The sequence below is a fragment of the Peromyscus maniculatus genome, chromosome 3 (genome assembly GCF_049852395.1).
Source record: "Peromyscus maniculatus bairdii isolate BWxNUB_F1_BW_parent chromosome 3, HU_Pman_BW_mat_3.1, whole genome shotgun sequence".
NCBI lineage: Eukaryota > Metazoa > Chordata > Mammalia > Rodentia > Cricetidae > Peromyscus > Peromyscus maniculatus.
The window spans coordinates 25045005-25060325 of NC_134854.1; the positions used below are offsets into that span (position 1 = coordinate 25045005).

A 15321-nucleotide genomic window follows, 5' to 3' on the forward strand; every position below is an offset into this window, starting at 1 on the left:
CAGTTACACGAACAGATTCCTGCCACTTAGGAGAACTTCACACTACAGTTCACACTCAGTATCCTGAAGGTACAAGGAAGGACATCTAGCAATAAAAAAGAAATAGAGCTGACTCCGCTGTTATATGAAGATTACCTGTGAGAAGAAAACAACTCAGGAAATTCACATATTCAGAGTGGTGAATTTCTGGGAAAGGAGACCTGATAGATTAAAGTGGCTTCTAGAAGCTACTAGACTATATCATATGAAAAATGCACAGGAAGCCATGGGTCTTAATTAGGGTTTCTATTGCTGTAATTGAACACCACGACCAAAAGCAACTTGGGGAGGTCATGATTTACTTCAGTTACCAGTTGCATATCACAATTCATCATGAAAGGAAGTCAGAACAAGAACTCAGAGCTTGCTCACTCATGGCTTGCTCAGCCTCCTTTCTCACACAACCCAGGACCACCTGCCTAGGGAGCAGCACCACCCACAGTGGGCTGCACCTTTGCATATCAGTCATTAAGGAGTTGGTCAGGTTTGCTAGGACAATCTTACGGAGGCATTTTCTCAATTAAGAAATGTTCCCAAATGACTGTAGCTAGTGTCACATTGACATGAACTTACCAGAACACAAGGATTCTATTTAATGAAATAGTTAATCAGTCCAAACTTAAAAACTTAGCAGAAATTCCTTTCTCACACAATGAAAATGAACAAGCACTTATATTTCAATGATTTTTGTGACCATAGCAATATCTTAGAGATAAAAAGCAGCATAAAATATCTTGTTATGAATCAAGAAGGGCAATGTGAATTTGTTTTAGAAAGAGATAAAGATACAATCCGAAAGGCTGACAAATAATGAATCAAGTCTAAAATTTTTGGAGAATATTCATCAAAGGAAGCTACACCAAAGAGAAAAAAATAATTTCAAGTGAAATGTAATAATCAAAGACTTGCGAGTTTGGGTAAATCTGACCAATGCATTTCTCTCAATAAGCTCCCAGAGGTGTGTGAAGTAATAGAAATTTACACAGCGATGAGATAATACCTATTATAATACCTGGCTTGTCACACAAAAGCCATGCTTAGCCAAGACCATCAGAAAAGTCCTAAGTAGAGTGTGCAACCCTACTGCACCTGCTCATTTCCCTTATGGGTATCCCCGTCTGTCTTGATAAACATAAGACACTGGTGTCCAGTGCAACATCCAAGGCTGAATGGAAAGAGGTGGGGAGAATAAGATGGCTTAAAGTCTGAATCCCAAGATGACATCTCCCTGTGCCCAATGGGCACTTCCAGTTAGGTGCCTCTGCCTTATAACTACATATAGCATGCCTCCAATGACTGCATCCTATCATCCTTTAAATATGAGTTTTAAAACACTGCAGTTGAGGAATGTACTGATTAATGAGCTGGCCTTGATTCTTCTGGTAGATCCAAGTAGTTAACAAGTATATCAGCAAATGATCCCACTGAATACTGGCCCCACATGCTAATCCTAAAATTCACTGCTTAGCTGTCCCTTGTATGTCTAATACAATATGGACTGATATACACAATTTTATTATAATTTTATCATCAATTCTTTAATTTCTAAACAGGGAATATTTTTTCTTAGGACAAAAATTTTCAGGAGATTCCTGGTCAGACACTAAGAATGGATATAGAATTAAAAAAAAACCCACTATTAAATGGGCTCATGAAAGAAATCATATTTCCTAACATACAGAATTAGGAAAAGCTCTGCAATATTCCTGGCAATGCATCAGAGGGCATCGTTACTAGCTCAATGAGAGCTCTAATGAAGACTGTGGAGAAAATCAGGTGCCATTTGGTTTTCTCTCTAAACATCAGAGTCTCACTTAGGAATCAATTCCCAGTGCCATCTGTAGAAGATGATCTTAATTTGGCATAACATTATTTTATCTGTTCTACACCTGCTTGTTCTCTGAACTATGAAAGAAAGATAGCAACTTTTCAACCATAATAAACCTCATATTTTTATCTGAAATGAAAACCTGGAGTTAGTTTTTATACCAGTAGGATTGCAGATACTTGAGGGAATAAAGCAGCAAGTTCAAAATTACTCTGGTCATTTTTAGTTTTTTTTTTTTTTAAATGGGAAATATAATTTTGCAAAGAATCATCTAGAAAAGTCATTCTACCACAGAAATGGAAATACATTATATAAAACACAGGAAGACTAATCTCATCATGATAATAAGATGCCATCATCTACATCTATGTCTGTCAGCTAGAGACAGCATCAATTAATCATTCCTTTTTTCCCATGAACCTTAATTTCCAGTCTTTCAAGCTTATCAATTTTTAAATACATGAAACCTGAATAAAGGGGAACATTTAAACTGTTTCAGTTGTTTAAAAAATTCAATAGCCAATCTACAACTCACTAATAGGTATAAGATCACAAACTGATACAAGTTTTGTGTGTGATCCAATTGTGACCAAACTCTAATATTCTTTAAATTAGATAGTATTTAAAATGTGGAAAAATAAGTAGTCTCCAAGAAAGCTAAGCAGGTTCCTAAACACCAGTTTTCATGCTGTAGAAAGGGGTTGCTATGTCTTTAATCCTCATAAATATTTATAATAAGGCCTGTCCTCAGGCCTTCACATCGTCCTCTAAGTAACTAATTGCTGAAATCACTCATTTGTCAAAAATGTATATAACGCTTAGAAATGAATTATTAGTTAAGAGTTAATATTTATTTCAGAATGCCATATTAATACCAGACACATTCTGTAGGCACTTAAAGTAGCAGCATGGTTTGGGAAATTTAGTTAGCACTGACTAATTTCCTTTAGCTTATTCTTGTACTTCCCAGAAATGCTACACAAAAATAATAAAACTTCCACAAATATTTTGCCCCAAATTAGTACCAAATTAACTTAAAATGTTTCAGATGCTCCTGCAAAGTCAGAGGCCACAGGGTGGTCCAGCTGCCTTCTTTCTCTCTATTCTCCCTTGATACATTATGTTTGTGGAACTTGAAATCAAGTTCTGCCCAAATCAAACTTAAAAACTGCCTTTAATTCACAAGTTCATTGACTTTATCAATTATATTATATGTTTGTTTATAGGGGGTGTGTGTCAGGGGACAACCGTGGGAGTTTGCTCTCTCCTTATACCACGTGGGTCCTAGGGTAGCAAGGACTTTTATCCATGAAGCCATCTCCCTACTCTGATGTTGACAGTTTATAATAAACAAGTATGTATGAAAGAAAATATGTAAATTTAAGATAAATGTTTAAAATATTTCTGCACACTGTCAAGCTGTATATTGAGAAAACTAGTTGTCAAAACGGACAAATCTGTATGCAAAAGAATTTGATCATTTCACTTTTCTTTTTTTTTAACCATAATAATTATTGAGCATTATCTTATGACTATTTGATGATATCTGGCATGTTTAGCCAAACACTGAGCATTAGATGAGTGAAAAAGACAGCCTTTTAATACATGCTCTCATTGAACTATTTCATTATCATTGTGTGTGATTTGTATGTGAATGTGGGCACATGTGTGTCACAGCATGACTGAGGAAGACAGACTTTGGAATGGGTGCCGTCCTTCCACTGCAGGATCCTGTGACTCTAAGTAGGTCATCAACCCTGTGTGTGACGAGTGCTCTGACCCCCTGAGCCATTGACAGCCCAGGGCAGACTCATTTCACCTGATTTTCAAATCTTCTTAAAACATAGAACTGTTTCAATGTCTTCTTTTTAGCTCAACTGGTTTCCTCTTAATCAATATCTAACACAGCACATGAATAGTTGTTAATTTAGTAAATATTATTGTGTTCTTCACTGTATTCATAGATTTAAGTGACAATAAATACAACCACATGAAAAACTATGTTAACATATCAAACAGGAATACCCATGGGACACCTGTCACTAATGTCATTGTCAGACATCTTTGAGAATAATTTCACCTGCAGTGAAAGTCCTAAATGTTACCATGGAGGAGTGACTTTTCGCTTAGTAAACAGTGAGGAAAAGCCAACATATAAATAGGGGAATGGCTCCCAAGGAAATGGGGCTGTCAGTAACCATGGTCTGCAAGTCACGTGCCAAACCACAGGGTATTCAAACTCACTGTGTCTAGTTTCTAATTATTTGTAACTTCAGAGAAGAGATGACTATCTTCAATATGAAAATGGGAATAAACTCGTGTGACCAGTTGTTTATGATGTCATAATACATCTAACAACAGTAATTTAATGTATTTCATAGCATAGGGAAGTTAATATTGACAAAGGGCCAACTTCCTTTACGAAGTGTCTCACTCAGAAATTCTGATGTTTATTTTCTATGAAATGTGGGTCCTGAAGAGACCACATCTCTGTGATGCTGTCATTATAATGGGCATGAATACAATTAATCCCCAGTCTTCACTTGATGGTTTGCATGTGATACCAGGTTGGAAATAGTTTTGCATCAAAATTTTCAAAATGTTATTCCACCACTATTCACCATCTCCCTTTCGCTGGTATGGTTCTTTCTTCCTTCCTTTTTTTTCTGTTATAATCTGACATTTTATTTTAGTACAATGTTGAAAAAATGTGTCATATAAATTAATAAAACTCTTAAGTATAACAGGAATCTCGTGTATAAATGATTGAATCTTTGCAATGGGGGCAAAATACACAGTTATCAATGTGTGACCATAACAATAAACAAATTCTAGTCACTTTTTTCTTATATTCCTTTAGTTTTTCATGAAAACCTGAAAGTTTTATCATTTACAGTATTGTATAAAATATATGATGTAAAAGCTACCACAAAGTACAGAAAAAAAATCTAAATATTTCTATAGTAAAACTGCTTAATGTTAAAATACCATAATTTCTACCAATTAAAATAACAACTGGTTCTTTTTAATTTGATTTCCTTTATACAAGAGATTTTTTTAAACTTGTAAATGATGATAGAGATGTTAGTCTTAGGCTCAAAAGTACATATGAAGAACGTGAACCCTTGGCTTTTAAATCCCCTTTCCTACCTTCACATTGTCTGGATGGAGTCCTCCAGGGTGCTTGTCCATGTACTGACATAAATCAGTGTGCTGGAAAAAAGAGTGGAAATGTATTAATATCCCTCTGGCTATAGAATGATGAATCAATATTTTTCTACTTCAAAGTCACTATTACCTTCTGGACAAAACAAACACAAGACATGGGGGTGGACTTTAGCATATGCAGTTGCACTCTCCACCACTCCCCATTTTAACCAGAACAGAACCACCTCCACCTTTACGTATGATGTCAAACACATGTATTAAACGGAATACACGTCTATAGTTTGCTCACTGTCAACGTCATCATTGAATATATATTCTGACACATTACAAAACTCCAATCACAAGTTTTCTATGAATGAATTTAAGTTCTTGTTTACTTGATGTGAGTTGGAAACATTTGAAACCATATGATAGTGAAATTAATAATTGGAATTTTTACATGCAAACACACAAATATTTTTTAGTTTAAGAACTGACTATATTTAAATATAAATTATAAATAGATAAAAACATATTCAAAGTAAGAACTTAAAACAGACAGACAGTTATGCATTAAAACAGTAATATGCAGTTATTTTTCAAGTATGAGAAGTTAATATGCCAATAATAGTATCTTTCCTTGACTCACTTTTGTTTATATGGTGAATGGCCCAAAGCTTTCTTAAAGCAGTAGTTCAGTCCAAAGTTTCATTCTCTTATTGTAAGGAATCACATAATTTACAAGACAAAATGTGTGATCAAATGTTTCTGTGTGCATTGGGCCTGGGTGACTGAGGGCATGGAGGTTTTACAAAGCATTCAAGGACTTTGCTGTAACCATCATGTCCACAGTTCAAATTCTGTTCCTGGGACTTGACTGCACAACACATGGCAACTGCTGACGCTACATGACTGAGCATAGCCTCAATCGTCATGATGATCTTTGCTGCCCATATGGTACACTGCACACAGGTCAGTCTCTGAGGAGAGGGGAAGGTATGACAGAGCTACAGATCGGGAGTGCCGGGTTTCACAGCAGCATGGAGAGCAGCCTGTAACAGCACCTGAAAGGATCACTAGCTCAGCAAGGGGCAGAATGTCCTCTCAACACCTCAGAAAGGCTACGGGAGAAGTCAGTTGTGAGAAAGCTTAGCCCGTCCAAGGAAAAATTAAAATGGGGCAGAAGAGCTAGTCCATGTATGTTCTGACATCACTGTCTTTTATCTAGAACCACTCAGGGGATAAGAATCAGTCAAACCAAATGGCAGCCTACAAAATAGGAAAAGATCTTTACCAGCCCCTCATCTGACAGAGGGCTGATCTCCAAAATATATAAAGAACTCAAGAAACTAAACATCAAAATACCAAACAATCCAATTAAAAAAATGGGCTACAGATCTAAACAGAGATTTCTCAACAGAAGAATCTCAAATGGCCACATGCCCCTCAACTGAAGGATGAATAAAGTAAATGTGGTACATTTATTTATACAATGGAGCATTACTCAGTAGTTTAAAAAAAAAAAAAACAATGACATAATGAAATTTGTAGGCAAATGAGTAGAAGTAGAAAAAAGTCATCCTGAGTGAGGTAACCAAACCCAGAAAGACAAACATGGTATGTATTCACTCATAAGTGGATATTAGACTCAAAGCAAAGGATAACCTATAATGAGATTGGTGACTACCCTAATTGTCATCATAGAATCTATATCCAGCAACTGATGGAAGCAGATGCAGGAACCCTGAGCCAAGCATTGGGCCAAGCTCCTGGAGTATGGCTGAAGAGAAGGAGGAGTTATTATAGGAGCAAGAGAAGTCAAGAACATGATGGGGAAAACCACAGAGACAGCTGACCTGAGCTAGTAGGAGCCCACAGACTCTGGATTGATGGCTGGGGAACCTGCATGGGACCAACCTAGGCCCTCTGAATGTGGGTGACAGTTGTGTGGCTTGATCTGTTTGTGGGGCCTCTGGCAGTGGGAGGACTTATCCTGCATACATGAACTGGCTTTTTGGAGCCCATTCCCAATGATGGGATACTCTGCTTAGCCTTGATGCAGTGGGGAGGGAGGAATCGGAAGGATGGGAGGGAGAGGGAACTGTGGTTGGTATGTAAAATGGAAAAAAAAATAAAAAAGAATCAGTCAAACTCCATACTGTTGGAACTGTTTAATTTGAAAATTATGATCTATGAGATCCAGACAGCTGACACATAGAGGACATAAATGTATAGAGTTTTACATATAAGATAAGGTCATTAAAACAAACTTAAATATAATTACAGTGGGCCCATGGGGCTTTTCCTGAGTAACTATATGAAAGTTTTATTTCAAGCATTTAAGCAACTGAGGGATTGACTCTGATCTAAAACTGATAGCTTGTATTATTTACTTTCCCATTCTTTCAAATGTAGCTATGCTACCATCAACTTCAGAAAGGAGCAAATAAGTATTTAAGAACATTTATTTTTAAAGAACAAATAAAATTGTATATGAAAACTTTTAATGTATAAAGTAATATATGCATTGTGTGTATCTGTATCTATGTGTCTGGGTATGTGTGATATAAGATAGATACACAGGACAAGAATGATCCCTAAGTGGCTTAATATCTAACACACAACAAGCAAAATGATGCACAGAAGATATGTCCAACCATACTGACAGTGTCTTCTGCGGTTGGGATGTCTTTTCAGTGTTCCTTCTCACCATAAGACTCCTGTGTTAGGAGTTTGCTTCAAAGGACAGGGTGCTAAACTGTTGAGATTTCAGAGAGGTGGAGTCTAGTGGGAGGTGATCGGGTCACTGTGGGTGTGTCACTAGAAGGGATAAAACTAGTTCTTGTAGGGCCTTGAGAGATTGTGGTTTGTGTTTTCATTTTGTTTGAGACACTATGTAGCCTACACTGGATTTGAGTTAGAAATTCTCTAAAGTGCTGGAATGACAAACACCTGCCCTCATGTCTGGGAGACACAAGCTGTCACAGGAGACACTGAATTCCTCATGGCTTTCAGAATTGCTATATGATCTTCTGTCTCAAATGTGCACCCACCCTGGCCTCATCCATCATGATATAGTGCAGCCAGAGGGGTCCTAGCCAGAGGCAGCACTATGCCATTTGTACTTGCAGCCCCTGAAAGTATGAGATAATAAACCTGTTTTCTGGGTAACACAATGAAGCAAATCAACCTTGGAGAATTGGGCTTCTTTTAAAGTAGAGGACTTGACCAAGATATAATTAACACCGAGAATAAGGGGGGAAAAGGAGACCTGCATATGATGGCATATTATGATATTCCTACCACCTCACTTAGAGTCTAAGGCAGAAGGGTGAACATTGGGAGGCAAGCTTGGACTAGATAGCAATGCCTTCTTTAAAAAGTAAATGAAAAAAATTATGTAAGTCAAAGATGCAGTGATTTTAAAATATACCACAGCAGTAGCACAACAGACCAACTACTACAAACATCATTTATTCCATATATTTGATATCTACATAAAAATTATTTTTTTCTAAAACCAGCTAATTACTACATTTTATTCTATAAATGAGAACTAAAGAGCTATAACCATACCCCCACTGCCAAAGGGAAAAAAAGTAAATTCAGATGACGTTGATGGAAAGTCTTTCAAATGTTAAAGTAAGATATGCAAATTACTGCAGGACACAGGAAAGGATGAGATGCTATCCATCTAGTCTCCAAGGGACAGGGTCAACCCAGACAGAGGTAAGGAAGGGGAAACTAAACTCTACAGTCACAAATATACTTCCACAAATTATCATACCAGGTAACAGGACTCAATACTGAGCTGACCAACTCACAAAGTAAGATCAAACATGAAAACTCCTAGGAATGAAGGAAGAGCTAAGCATCTGTCAATATGCACCTCCAAAATCAACAGGAAAAGGGGTGGGGTGTTGGATGATAAGAAAGAACTCTTATGACATTACCTACACAACACATGATGATTTTGTACTAAAAATATAACAAAGTCTTTGCTCTAACATTGTTTAACTGTTGTGGATTTTATATTACTTCTGAATTGTTTTCATCTTTTAAAAAATAAAGTATTTGTGCATGTTGTTGAAAAAAACAAAGCTGGGAGCAAAAAAAAAAAAAACCATAATAAAAATGAAACAAAAAGTCCTGATTCTCAAGGGAGGCCAATGACCTGCTTAATGTCTGCCCTGTGACCCAGCATCATGACCTGCAGCAGAGAGGTTTCCCAGAGACAAGTTTTAGGAAATGAGATCTTTTCAAGTCAAGCCTTTAAATTTACTTCACATTTTAGACAATATATACCTTTGGTATTTTGATCAAGTCTTTAAATGTTTGACTCCATGTTTCTTTACACACAGGGCACAGGAACACGGTTTATGGGCATGTGTGCAGGGACACCATCCAGATTCAAACAGAGCTGGTGGCAGCTTTGTCACCTTGTGGAGGTCACATCACTTTCATCTGTATAATGACTGACAATCGGCACACTCACCTCAGATTTCCATTTGTGAAAATTAATACTACTTCCAGAATGCCAGTGTGCATTAGATAATAGAGATGATGATGATGATGATGATGATGATCTGTTTTGTGTTTAAATTAGGGAGAAATATGTGGAAGAATTGAAATACAAAATGAGACTAAAAATCTAGTGAGAGGGGAAAAAGCCATTCCTAAGTGGCAGCATTTCCTGGTTCCGAGTGAGGCTTGTCTTCATACACATCCTCTTCACATTACACTGCTCTCTCTGCTCAACCACTAAGAGGGACCCAGCACATACACCACAGACCTCACGTTGTTCTGAGTGATCGGGATCAAGGGTCTGAAGAATCTTGGGTGCAAGAGGGGTAAACAGGAATGCAAAGCCAAACTTGGCTGTCCAGTACAGTACTGGTGTTCCACAAACAATTAACCCACACTAAAAGCTGTTTATTTCACCTTCCTGTTTTATAACGATTTCTTCCTATTACTGTAGTTAAAGAAAAAAAAAAAAAAAAGACAGACTGAGAAACAGCTGCCCTCCCCCTTCCCTTTAAACAGAGCATTCTACCTTGGTCTGAATCAGATGTAGCAAAATTACAAATTTCATTCAATCTTTCTTTAACTTCTTTCCTCATTTCAGGATCGTGTGTCACTTATGATTTGGACTAGTGTGGAAATAAGGAGCTAAAAAAAGATATCACAAGGTACCTTGATTCTTCCATTTTTCAAGGTGAATCTGAGTTCAGTTTTGAGCAGAAGGTTCTGTGGCAAGTGACAAACAGATCACTTTCCTGTGTGATGGACAGATCCTCTCAGATCCGTCCGGCTTCATCTCTGGCAATTTCTTCTAATCCTGAAGCAGTACTTACAGCACAGCTCCCTGAAGTCTGCATTTCAAGCAGCTCACCCTTCTGAAGTCTCCAGAGCTGTGGGCACAGGCCTCTCTTCTTTTCTCCCCTGATGGGCCTACCCCTCCCCCTCACATTCACCACACCACTGCTGTTTGTCTTCAGGGTAATGTCATTTAGAAGAACTACAGATGCTTCTGTCTGACGGGTTTATATTTGATGCCTAGGAACTTCAAATCAATCTTCCTTGGAGTAGGTGGATCCAAGTGTGGCTAGATTGATAGACCACACAGAAACAGAGGACGTGAAGACTGGCTCCAGCGATTCGGCCCCACCTGGCTAGCTATTCCTTCCTTACTGCTGATTGCTCATGGAATATTGCTAGGGGCAGGAATCAGGGGAGATGCCTGAAATGAGAGCCCACTGAAGACTAAATATTCACAACAAAAGAGTCTGTACGGTCCTGAATCTGCTGGTCATCCTGGCGGAATTTCTTATTGGCTGGATCATATTAGAAGGCAGGAGAGGATCTTGGCTTTGTAAAGTGCAAGGCATGGAGAAACCACAGAAAACGAAAAGACTTCATCACCATAAACACTTTCACAAAGCAGAGTCTTGGAGAATTTAAGTCACATGCATGCTTTCAAACCACAGTGACCACCAGCAGTCAAGTGCCGGTCAGTCATGAGGCTTAACTAGCAAGACATGAATGAAAAACCACAGCATGGCAATATTAAAACAGGTCCATGCAAAAATAGCTCTTAAAAAGAGAACCAGGGGAAAGACGGAGGAAGGGGAGAGGGCACGGGGGTGAGAGAGGTAGACCAGCACCAGAAAGGAAGACAGGCGAGGGCTGGATGGCAACATTCAACTTCCTGTTGTTTTCATAGACAGAAACAACACACGTCCAGAGAACACTGCAGCTGAGAAAATTAATGAAACTCTGGCAACCTCTTGGACATGAAGGTTTGCCCATTTTCCACTGGCAGAAATGATTCTATTCAATTGTGAGGTATGGGCCAGCACTCGTTATGTATTTATGGATCTTTTTAGTCTATCTTATTCTTCATCAACTCAGGTTTCAGTGTTGGCTCCAAATAATCAAACTTCCTTTTCAAAAGTCATCAAGTTCCTCGGGGTAATTTTGCTTTTGGATGTCCTGGGCTTATAGAAGGGACTTTCCTAATCAGACAAACAAAAGCCCCTTCCCAAACATATGTATCTGTTTCTGTTCACTGGTAATGTTAAGTACGCTGTCCACAGCTGAGTTAAGTCTGATGTTCTTCAGAAGCACTGCCAAAATATGGGAATAAAAAGAGCACAGTCTATTTTTAAGTATCTAGGCTAAAAATAAAGATCCTAGAGAGGATAACCAACAAAACCCATCATTTTGAAATTACTATGAAAAGCCTCCATACTCTTTACATTGTTGATTTAATTTCCCACTTGACAATATGGGAAAGTCAATATGCTCACACTTAGTAAAAATTTTATAATAGTGAGAAGAAAAACAATCTGAGCCTTAAGCATAAGAATGTGGAGATAATACAGAGACTAAAAACTACTTCACAATTTCTATGTTCTTAATACCTGGACTAATTTTATGTTTAAATACCAAAGCTCAGTTATAATTTTATTATGAAATTAATGAAATATAACTTATGAACAAAATTTCATTGAAGTATACAGTAAAAAAACATGGCATATGTTAAATGTTAGGAATTAGCTGCTTAAGAGAGATAAATTGAAGCATCCAAACATTAGGCCGTCACTGCCCTTGGATTGTTTGAAAATCCTCTTATTACACAATCTAGTTTGATTCCAGGTATCCCCTCTTCATCCAGGCAAGAGAACCATTATAGAGAAACTTTAAATGGTAATCTGGATTATAAGAGATCAAAACACTGCAAATAAAAACACTGTAATTTTCTAAAGGAAAAGAGCCATTATTCACTCTTCAGTGGTATCTCATGTGGTCACAAATTTATGGCAATAACAATAACTCAGTGTGAAAAAATGGTAACTGTAGCAACTAAGGTTACCTTTATTAACATTGTACCATGTCTAGGACATGACACATGTAACTTTTTTTAAATTGTGATGATTAATTATCATTGTCAGTTAATAAGAATAGGAATCCTTTGTGAGACCCATACCCTGACATGGCTATGAATGTGTTTCCAGAGAACCGTCCTGATAGTGGGTGGTACCATCCCTTGGGATGATGTTTTAACTAAACAAAAAATGGTAAAAAGAAGAAGTCAGGTGAACACTACCGTCCACCTCTCTCTGCTTTTCTGACTGGAAAGGCACTATGATCAGCCACCTCACAGACCTGCTATGTCTTCCTGCCATAGAGGAACTGTATCTCTTCAACTGTGTTGCAAAATAAATACTTCTGTCCTGTAAGTTGCTTCCTAACAGATATTTGGTCACAGCAATAAGAAAAGAACATGATAGATTACATTTTTTTGGCACGCCATCAGAAGGTCAGTATCAAATTAAAACAGCACTTTCACAGTGACTATAAACTTTGGAAGACTATCTAACCTTTTAAATTTATCTAACCTTAGTTCATTACCATCACACAATTCCCCAGGGAACTGTCACTGCTCCAGAGAAGGGAAGAAAGCTTATAGAAGCTGAACACACCTTTCTTCTACAGCAATCACAAGCATTTCCCTCAAGGTAAAAGCTCGATTTTAAACAACCCAGATTGCTGCAAGAATTAAAACTTCAAATTACTAGCAGTTATGTTCAAACTGCTCTTACATGCAGCCCACAGGTTTAAATTGACTTTGAAATTGTATTTTTCCCTGTGAAATTTAATAGCACTCACCTATTTCAGTCCTAAATCATAACTAATCAAATCATAATGATGCAAGTTCCAAAATATGAGAATCATTCATTAATGAAGAGAAATCAAAAGAAAGCTCCACCCACAGCATTTAAGACAAAAATCACAGGCATTCTAGGCAACTAATGAAGGGAGTTTGCATCTAGTATATATAAGAAAGAACTATTTTTTTAAACTGTGGTGTTAGGTCAACTTTAAGCAAGCAATCAACTATTATTCAGGCTACAATGCCAATGCATTATAACTCCCCAGCACCTTTAACAAAAACAAGCATTTGTAAACTAGCACAGAGGTGCCACCTCTTTCCTCTGAGGTTCCAATTATAGTTGAAGTATTGTGCTTCTGATATTACAAGAGACAACATAGCCTTCAATCTACATATCCTAACACAAGTGAAGACATTATTCTCAAATATTTCACTATTTCTAAACAAACTTATTTCAAATATTACAAAGCCTATTTCCAAACTATTTTATTTTTATCTGGTTTTAAACCACACAGGAAATGTTTGAAATTCTCTCAATAAACCACACACATATTCCCTAGGGACGGTAAAAGTAATTAGGACAAAAGTAGATTATGCTACACAAAAATTCTTCTACAATAACCAGTGTGGAACAGTTTACTTCTAAATGAATTACACATTTCTTTTTAATCATTTAACATTTTCTCCTCCTTTGTGGTAATAATAAACCTATGTGTGGCTGTCCATAATTCTGCCTAAATGCTTGCAGCTGTCATTTCTCAATCCAAGATGCACGAGCAGCCTGGGGCTGGTGAGCATGCAGGAGACATTTCCAACCACATTCCCATCATGCAAAACCAGCAACCTTAAATATCCCTTCCATTAAAACAAAATACTTGCTATTTGACTTCTGGGAATAACATCATATGGAGAAGGATTAGACAGCCCCACAAAGGGAGTCAGACTCATAAAAGGAATGCAGACATTCATGCTCCAATACTTTGTGTCTCTAGTAGTTTCAATATTGCTGATGCTAATTCTTAAACTCAAATGCATTTTCATCTACAGGAGTCTTAGGAAACTTCGGAAGGGGAACAAGTAGTCTTCCCTTTTTAAATTAAGCAAATTCAATGTATAAATGGAGACAATTCTGGAAATCTATGGAAACCTATGAGATATTCTACAGCTCATTTATAGCTGTATTGAATGTGCTCTCCAAAGTCAAGGGACGGCAGGACTACCTAGTGTGGTTCAGATGTCATACAGCAAATCACTCCCAAGCCTAAACCACAGAAGAAGAGCGAACGGCATCAGCTTCAAATAATCACTTTTCAAAATGTTTGTGGTACTTTGAGAGAAGGTTGAGTTTTTAAGGAAAAATAAAAACAGAATGATATAGAGAATGGAATATAATAACAGTGAATTGCCATAAGAATTTGAAAAACAAAAAGAAGTTAAAATTGTTTAATATTTTCTTTTTCTCATAGTGTGTCCTAAAATGGATTATTCTCAAAATTAAAAATTATACATACTTGAAGCTCACTGCAGTACAGTTCATTTTCTAAGCCATGTATCTGTTGCCTGACCAGCTCCCCTGAAAGTGGCACCAAACAGAGAAGGAGGAGACCATTCAATGGACAAAGTGCTTACCACGTAAGCACGCGAACCTGAACTCAATCACAGCACTCACATACAAAAGTCAGGGGAGCCTGGAAACCTATCTCCAATACCAATATGGGAAGCAGAGACGGGATCCTGGAGCAAGCTGGCTGTTTAGATGAGCTGAACTGGCTACCTCTGTGTTCAGTGAGACACACTGACTTAGTAAATAAAACATTGATGGAGACAACCTCTGGCCTCCAAATGCATATTCACATATGTTGCACATGTATCCCCACATAGATATGCCCACACATGCAAACACATAACACACACACATATACATATGAAACAAAAGGGTCTGGAATAGTACTCCAGGATATCTTAATTCTGAAATCACTTTTTGGAGCCACCCTCTCAGAAATATTAAAGACCATAAAATTATGGAGTGAGGGCAACAATAAGCAAAAGGAATTTGAAACAGGGAGAGATCAGGAGGTGGAAAGAAGAGATCAAGACCAGAAAGAGAAGACAGTAAATAACATGACTAGTC

At 37.5% G+C, this 15321-nt stretch overlaps 1 protein-coding gene across 6 annotated transcripts in view; it reads right to left on the reverse strand.

Moving 5' to 3' along the window:
• Cdk14 (cyclin dependent kinase 14) overlaps positions 1–15321 on the reverse strand; it is a 557745-nt gene that overhangs the window by 272488 nt on the left and 269936 nt on the right. For all 6 annotated transcript variants that reach the window (XM_076566272.1, XM_042272740.2, XM_076566274.1 and 3 more), the window contains one exon: positions 5018–5080. In XM_076566272.1, coding sequence (XP_076422387.1) covers positions 5018–5080 — 63 coding nt within the window. The remainder of the gene's footprint in view (positions 1–5017; positions 5081–15321) is intronic.